General features: G+C 42.7%; 1 protein-coding gene across 2 annotated transcripts in view; it reads left to right on the top strand.

Moving 5' to 3' along the window:
• Window positions 1-2,337, top strand: part of LOC117523498 (EMILIN-1-like) — a 115,176-nt gene extending 112,839 nt beyond the window's left edge. For both annotated transcript variants that reach the window (XM_034185062.1, XM_034185055.1), the window contains exon 14: window positions 1,136-2,337. In XM_034185062.1, coding sequence (XP_034040953.1) covers window positions 1,136-1,458 — 323 coding nt within the window. In that variant the 3' untranslated portion in view covers window positions 1,459-2,337. The remainder of the gene's footprint in view (window positions 1-1,135) is intronic.
• Window positions 2,338-9,080: the final 6,743 nt, after the last annotated feature.

Below are 9,080 nucleotides of genomic sequence, written 5' to 3' on the forward strand. Positions count from 1 at the left end.
GTCCTGATTGAAAAGATGTTCCCGCTAGCTTGGCTAAGGGGGAATTCCCCTTTGGCTGACCTGGTAGAGGAACAGTCTTTAGTGTGAACCGTCTGGGGTTCGATCCCACCACCATCCCGGCCACAAAGATCCTACAGTCACAATTGGCGTTGTCAGCAGGATGTGCGTAGTCATAGAACATGCTTAAATGCACCTTCGGGACGAAGTCAAAAATGGTGGGGAGATATGTAGTGGGATGAAGGTCCCGGGTCCTGATTGAAAAGACGTTCCCGCTAGCTTGGCTAAGGGGGAATTCCCCTTTGGCTGACCTGGCAGAGGAACAGTCTTTAGTGTGAGCCATCTGGGGTTCGATCCCACTGCCATCCCGGCCACAAAGGTCCTACGGTCACGATGTAGCGGGATGAAGGTCCCAGGTCCTGATTGAAAAGATGTTCCCGCTAGCTACACAATGGATGTTGCTAACTACTTTTTTGATTCACACACCATTCCAGAAGGGGCGGTAAGTCATCTTTACATTAAAAGTGTGAGTGTGGTGATTTTCAAGATTCAATGTAAGTTCATAATATAATAGTAATATGTTAAAAACACATGGATGACACAAGTGAAAACACTTATTTCCACTTGGCCCATTTAAAAAATAAAATGACAAAATAGAAGTAGAAATAAAATAATAATAATAATAATATATATGATAACAAAAACCTAAACAATTTATATATACATTAAGACAGTAAATTAACATTAAAAAATGACATAATTAACAGGAAATAAAGTGGTTGAGTTCTTCTAAAAATTGTTGAGGTCTAAGGTTCTAAAAAACATTCTGGACTCACATGCCATTCCAACTCATTATACAAGCTTTGCTTAATTTATTACCACCCTTACCACAAAAATGTCAGTTACCTACTTTATAAACACAACCCAATCTAGAGCCACTGGATCCCCACGAGCAACACGCTACGTTTTTTATATATAAGTCAGCTTGAGTTGCAAGATCAACCAAAAAAAAAAAAAGAAGCACAACATATAGTCCTGAAAACACAGTAATGATTATTATAACTGAAATCTTACCTTGCAGACCTTGAATCCTATTGTCTATTGATCTAAGCATTGATTGTGACTCTGTCATCCTCAGGAATTTTCACCGCTCCTTTAGATGGACGCTACTTCTTCAGTGCTATCTTGACAGGCCACAAGAATGAGAAGATTGAGGCAGTTTTATCAAAGTCTAACTACGGCATGGCACGAGTGGACTCAGGTGGCTATCAGCCTGAGGGTTTGGAGAACAACCCTGTTGCTGAGGCGAAGACAACCCCGGGGTCTCTGGCTGTTTTCAACATCATTCTGCCTCTGCAGGCTCGAGATTCTGTTTGCATTGACCTTGTAATGGGCAAACTGGCCCATTCTGTGGAACCCCTCACCATCTTCAATGGGATGCTACTCTATGAACACATGTGATTCACAAAAAGGTCAAAAGCTGTCATGATGACCTGCAGTGACTCTGTAAATGTTAGAGGCCACACAGAAAACACAAGCAGGTCGATCGGTGCACTTCAAGAACTCCAGTCAGTGCTTGTAACGTCTGAGAAGTCAAAAGACAAGGCCAGAGAACCTAAACAGTCTCAACGCCATGAAGTATTATGTCACTTCCTGCAGACCTTATTTGATAGATTATAACAATGACATTTTTTCTTGAGCAGTCTTGCCTCCACATTCTACCTAATCATCTGATGTGTTCTTCACACCAACCCCTCCGACCCCATAAATTATTTGTGTAAACACCTTGTTATAAAAGAAATAAGTCCTATACAGGCCTGAGGCCCATTGGTATTGGTCCTTATCCCTGGATGCTGTCGTGTGAAGCAGATGAGAGTCTACAGCTCACCATGGACAGGATGTCAGTCCATCACAGGTTACTTCCCAACCATTTACAGCTGGGTGGACTGGGACAATGCAGATGAAGTGTCTTGTCCAAGGACACAGACAGGTAGCCTGCCCGGGAATTGAACTCAGATCTATAGTCCAACTCCTAATCCCACTGGGCTATTTCAATTAAGCCTCGGTCCCACTGAATAATAAGCCATGAATAATGAACCACACATGGGTGTCAGCGATTATTCAAAGAATGAGCCACGTTTTAAACTGTCACATATCCGCTACTAAGGCGCCTCTATGTGCCTCTCTGTACCTCACATGTACTTGGTATCAGCCTCTTGTGAGCCACGACCGACCTGTCATTTGAGCCCCGTCCAGCCTCGAATGGCTCATGTCACTGCATAAGAGTCATGTAACACAACTTTAGTATACGTTTAGGCATGGGTTTGGTCCAAACCTCCAGCCCTCCCACACTTGGTCCCTTTAAAGTGTGGGTTTTCAATTCACATCCATTCAAGATGTTGTCACACAATCCGGCCGCAGTGGAGGTGCAAAGGGGGGGGCTTGACCACACCCAATAATGAGCCAAGCCCCCCCCATTAATTCTGCCAATACTGTGAATAGTGATTGACATATTGGTGGATCTCAACTGCAGTTTTGCACTGAGAATGTCTCAATATTGCGTAACTGAGCAAAGTGATGAATGTGTGTGTTCGGTGATCCACCAATGCTGAATCACCCTTCACAAACAGAATTTTCAGTTTTGCCAATAAACATTTATTTGTAAAAACCCACACACAAGTTACAAATCAGAAATTTGTGTTTGTGGATCACAAAGCACGTGTACAAATCAAAGGATATTTGTAAATCACCCTCTGTGCATTTGCAAGTATTAATGAGACAAATTTAACTCCATACTCCAAAAATTAGGTTTCCTAAATATTTGTTACGGCCACTCACTTATCTGTATTTACACCTATGTGCAAGTTTACTGAACTTGCAATCATTCTAAGTATGTGTGTGTGCATTAATACCACATTTTAGAGGAGCACGGGTGACTAAAACATACCTTGGTATTATAAAGCAATTTACTATATATTGTTCATTTCGACGACATTTTGTGGAGCCCCTCCAACAAAAATTTCCTGGCGCGCCACTGTCCGGCCAGTGTGCGTCGTGCGCGGGAGCAATAGCGGAAAGAATATTATTAAAAGAAGTTATTAAAACAAATTATTGTATGTCAGAGATAAACATTATTACTTACAATGTTAAAGGACTGGGCCACCCAATCAAAAGAAAACAATATTGAACCAACTGAAATAATTTAAATGCTCAATATCTTTATTGCAAGAAACACACCTCGACGACTTTGAGCACAAGAAATTAGAAAGGTAATGAATAAATCAAATTTTTTTGCAAGCTGCCCTAAAAGTAGGAAGAGAGGAGTGGCAATTTTGATTAAGAGAAATACCTGTTTTAAAATACAAAAAGAAGTGAAAGATCCACAGGGAGATATACAGTGGGGCCAAAAAGTATTTAGTCCCTGATTGTGCAAGTTCTACTTCGAAAGATGAGAGAGGTCTGTAATTTTCATCATAGGTACACTTCAACTATGAGAGACAAAATGAGAAACAAATCCAGGAAATCACATTGTAGGATTTTTAAAGAATTTATTTGTAAATTATGGTGGAAAATAAGTATTTGGTCAATAATAAAAGTTCAACTCAATACTTTTGGAACATAATCTTTGTTGGCAATGACAGAGGTCAAATGTTTCCTGTAAGTCTTCACCAGGTTTGCACACACTGTAGCTGGTATTTTGGCTCATTCCTCCATGCAGTTCTCCTCTAGAGCAGTGATGTTTTGGGGCTGTCGCGGGGCAAGACAGACTTTCAACTCCCTCAACAAATTTTCTATGGGGTTGAGGTCTGGAGACTGGCTGGGCCACTCCAGGACCTTGAAATGCTTTTTATGGAGCCACTCTGTTGTTGCCTGAGCGGTGTGTTTAGGATCATTGTCATGCTGGAAGACCCAGCCACGCTGCATCTTCAGTGCTCTCATTGATGGAAGGAGGGTTTGGCTTAAAATCTCAGGATACATGGCCACGTTCATTCTTCCCTTAATACAGATCAGTCGTCCTGTCCCCTTTGCAGAAAAACAGCCCCAAAGCATGATGTTTCCACCCCCATGCTTCATAGTAGATATGGTGTTCTTGGGATGCAACTCACCATTCTTCTTTCTCCAAACATTACTAGTTGAGTGCTTACTAAAAACTTTTATTTTGGTTTCATCTGACCACATGATATTCTCCCAATCTTCTTCTGAATCATCCATGTTGTTTGGCAAACTTCAGATGGGCCTGGACATGTACTGGCTTAAGCAGGGGGACACGCCTGGCACTGCAGGATTTGAGTCCCTCTCTGCATAGTGTATAGCCTTTGTTACTTTGGTCCCAGCTCTCTGCAGGTCATTCATCAGGTCCCTCCGTGTAGTTCTGGGATTTTTGCTCACCGTTCTCATGATCATTTTGACCCCACGGGATGAGATCTTGCTTGGAGCCCCAGATCGAGGGAGATTATCAATGGTCTTGTATGTATTCCATTTTCTTACAATTGCTCCCACAGTTGATTTATTCATACCAACCTGCTTGCTGATTGTAGATTAACTCTTCCCAGCCTGGTGCAGGTCTACAATGTTCTTCTTGGTGTCCTTCGACAGCTCTTTGGTCTTGGCCATGGTTGAGTTTGGAGTCTGACTGTTTGAGGCTGTGGACAGGTGTCTTTTATACGGATAACGAGTTCCAGCAGATGCAGTTAATACAGGTAACAGGTGGAGGACAGAAGAGCTTCTTAAAGAAGTTGTTACAGGTCCGTGAGAGCCAGAAATCTTGCCTGTTTGTGGGTGACCAAATACTTAGTTTTCACCACAATTTACAAATAAATTCTTTAAAAATCCTACAATGTGATTTCCTGGATTTTTTTTTTCTCATTTTGTCTCTCACAGTTGAAGTGTACCTATTCTGTCCTCACTAGATGTGCTTTAATCTAGCTATGACAGACAGTGAACAGAATGAGAGTTGGCTTCATCATTTAATGAAACTGTAAAGCTGTAACACACAAACAATACAGCAATCAGTGTCATTCATCCTTTTGTTGTAACATTTCCATATAGAAATAAAATGTTTGTTGAAATGACTACTCTAGAGTTAGCTTGTAAATTATCCTGCCAAATGGGTCTAATTAGCACAACAAAAGAAAAGCGTTAGCATCATGCTAGCAGTATGCTAACGTTTCTCAGAACAGATCACAAACATGTTTTGCTAACATTTTCTAAAGACAAAGCAATCTGATAAACTGTAGCCTACTGACAAATGAAATTTTTAAATGAAACACCAAACACTTACAGCCTTACGTGGGCCAAGACGACGGAGACGGCTGCTTCTGCTATGAGTTTGCAGTTAAAAACGAGGAATTGAAAACCTGTCGCCACAAGAGGGCAAACTAAACCAACACATAACCAAACTAATATCAAACAGGTAAATAAACTAACCATAACACTCCCTGCCTGGTATTAATTCTTTATACCACTCTAAACTGTATTTACTTTATTTTTCGACCTTTTTATCATTGTTTAGAGGGAGTAGATGAATAAGTTGAGTTACTGGTCGAAGGTAGACACGTGAAGTGCCTTGCTTCACAACTCTTACTTCCACCTTTCTGATTTTCTTGTCTTCACTCGGGATGCACTTAGTAATGAGACCAATCGGCCACTCGTTGTGTTTCACTAAATCATCTTTAACTAAGACGACATCTCCTTCTTTAACATTGTCCTTTTCGTGAGTCCATTTGTTCCTTACTTGAAGCATTAAAAGGTACTCTTGTCTCCAGCATTTCCAGAAGGCATCCGCAAGACTTTGAACTTGTTGCCATTGCTTTTTGTACGTCTTTAATGTCAAATGTTCTTTCAGGAGCGGGCGCAGCTCCTGTCTTTTGAGTTAGGAGCATCGATGGTGTCAAGACAGTTGGCGTGTCTGAATCTGAGGTAATGGGAACTAATGGCCGAGCATTAATAATGGCCATAACGTCTGCCATTAGTGTTGTAAGAACTTCATGTGTGAGACGAGTAGGGCCTGTCTGCAGTAACATGGCGTCAAGAATGCGGCGGGCTATGCCTATCATCCTTTCCCATGAGCCACCCATATGATGAGTGGGGCCTGTTAAAAGTCCATGTGCAGCCTTCCTTTGTCAGGTAATCGTGGATCTCAAGGTCACTGGTGCTGATTTTTAACTCTGTACAAGCCCCAATAAAGTTAGTGCCATGATCTGATCTGAGAACTTTGGAAGGGCCCCTGACAGCAAAACACCTTCGTAACGCATTAATGAAACTTGAGGTGGACATAGATTCGATGACTTCTATGTGAACTGCTCGGGTGCCTAGACAACTGACTAAAACTGCCCAGCGCTTACTTTCAGCATTGCCTCCTCTAGTTCTGCGAGAGACTATGGTCCATGGCCCAAAAACATCTAAGCCGACTCGAGAGAATGGAGGCTCCATGACAAGACGGTCCTCAGGAAGGTTGGCCATCTTTTGTTCAGCGGGTTTACCTCTGAGCTTACGGCATGTGACACATTGATAGATTACACTTGAGACTAGTTTTCTGACTCCGATAATCCAAACCCCTGCCGATCGTAGTGCCCCTTCTGTGAGATGACGACCTTGGTGGGCGACTTGAGTTTGTGGATTTGTGGTGCTTTTGTTTGCAGCCTTGGATGTGTTCCTGGCTACTTTGATGAGTTTTGTCATACCTCTTATGAGATGTTTCCATGTTGAAAACCTTTCGAAGCGGTGTGAACTGAGAGGTTTGATGCTGACTTTGGTAGCAGAGACATTGACTTCAGGACGAATCTCTGCATCATGTTCTGGTTCAATTAGTTTGAACTTGCTTGTGTCTGCAGTAGGCGGCAGCTGAGTAAGTTCTTTTGTCAGGAAAGGTGGTCCTGTGAACCAGTACATTTGCGACAGCAGAGGTGGTGTTATTGGGTGTGTAGCAACATCTGCTGGATTGTTTTCTGATGAGACATGATGCCATTGGGACGGCACAGATGATTTTCTAATTCTCGAGACTCTGTTTGAAACATAGACATAAAATCTTCTGGATGTGTTGTAGATGTAACCAAGCACAACCTTACTGTCGGTGTAGAACTTAACAGCATGCAAGGTAAGGTCCATTTCCTGGCATATAAGCTCAGCCATTTCTACAGCGAGGGCAGCTGCGCAGCTCCAAACGGGGAATGGTGTGTGCTGGCTTTGGTGCTAGTTTTGATTTTCCCATGACAAAACCAGTGAAGTAATCTCCATGCTCATTCTGAATGCGCATGTAGGCGACGGCTGCTATTGCTGTGGATGAAGCGTCACTGAAGACACAAAGTTCTCTGTGTGACGCTGAGGAGAGAAACAATAGTACATATGGTCTGGGGATATCTATATGCTCTAACTCCAGAAGAGAATCTTTCCATGTAGTCCATAACCTTTCTTTGTCAGGAGACAAGAGGTCGTCCCAGTCGCATGGTTCAGAGGTGAGTTCTCTTATGAGTCCCTTTCCCTGTACAGTTATCGGTGCAACAAAACCTAAAGGGTCATACAAACTATTTACAGTGGATAGTATACCTCTTTTGGTGAAGAGCTTTTGCTCTTTGCACACCTGAAAACTAAAAGTGTCAGTTTCAAGACTCCAGCTAATGCCTAAACTTCTCTGAACAGGCAATGGGTCATTGTCTAGGTTGAGGCTTTTAATGTCCTTTGCCAAGTCACTTGGTGGGAATGCCTCCATGACCTTACTGCTGTTTGAAGCAATTTTGTGTAAACGCAGGTTTGACTCTGCCAACATTTTCTGTGTGTTCTGCAGTAGAGTGATTGCTTCGAGTTCTGTGGGGAGTGAGGTCAGACCGTCATCCACATAAAAGTTCCTAGTGACAAACTGCACTGCGTCTTACCATACTCCACCTCTCCTGCCTCAGCTGCTTTGCGTAGTCCATAGATTGCGACAGAAGGAGATGGCAGATTTTCCAAACACATGAAACTTTCATGCGTTACTCAATGATCTCCTTTGAGATGTCATTGTCTTTGTGCCAAAAGGAATCGCAGGAAATTGTGATGATCTTCCCTCACTGTGAAACAGTAGAACATTTTCTCCACGTCTGCGGTTATTGCAAAGGCTCTCTACGGAATCTCATGAGGACCCCGAGCAAGGCATTGTAAAATCTGGGCCGCTTAAGAGGACATCAATGAGCAATATGCCCTCATGTTTGGCACTTGAATGAAAAACCACATGGATCTGATTAGGTTTTGTGGGTGGTACACCCTAAACATAGGGAGGTACCAACGCTCTTCATCAGGCTGTAAGGGGGGTGCAATTTCAGCTTGCTGGTTATCTAGGATTTTCTGCATGAATTGCACAAAGTGTTCTCTCATATCAGGTTTTTTGTGAAGACTCCGTTGGAGTGTGTAAAGTCTCTTTAAAGTTGTTCTCTGTTGTTTGGTAAGCATTGTCTGGGTGTAACAAAGGGAAGGGGTGCAGTCCAGCTGTTTGTCTCATCTTGGCACATTTCATTTTGCATTATAGTAAGAAACTGTGCATCTTGTGAGAGGGTGCCAACCTCTCATCATTCTCTTGTTTAATGAAGATGGTGTCCCATGATTGTCTGTTTTTCTTGTTTGGTAAGTATCTGTGCAGTTTTGAGCCACATTCGTAACTTGTTTCACTTTTTTCTCTTTTACTTGCAGGACATTAGTGCAGGGACTGAAATAGGATGGATGACCATTGAGCAAGGTGTTAGTTTTGTATGCCTTACAGCAACTGGTTTGTGAGCGCCACTTACACATACATCACCACAATGACCCAACCAAGGTCGAGACACTGGCAAATGGTGCATTGTTGGGACCATTGTATTGCTCTCTCACTTTGTGCAGCCTCAGGATGTCTCTGCCGAGTAGCAGCAGAATTTTTGCATTTGGATCGAACAGGATGGATTTTGTGCGTGAAGCGCATTTAAATGTGGGTGGTGTTGGACGACTTCAAGGAGAGGGTATCTCTGAGCGATCATCTGGGATCATGTCACACTCTAGCATAGGAGGCAGTGGCACTCTAATGTGGCCATCCATGGACTCAATGATAAAGTCTTTAGCTCTCCTCCCACTCACTTCCA

Source organism: Thalassophryne amazonica, chromosome 2 (genome assembly GCF_902500255.1).
Source record: "Thalassophryne amazonica chromosome 2, fThaAma1.1, whole genome shotgun sequence".
NCBI lineage: Eukaryota > Metazoa > Chordata > Actinopteri > Batrachoidiformes > Batrachoididae > Thalassophryne > Thalassophryne amazonica.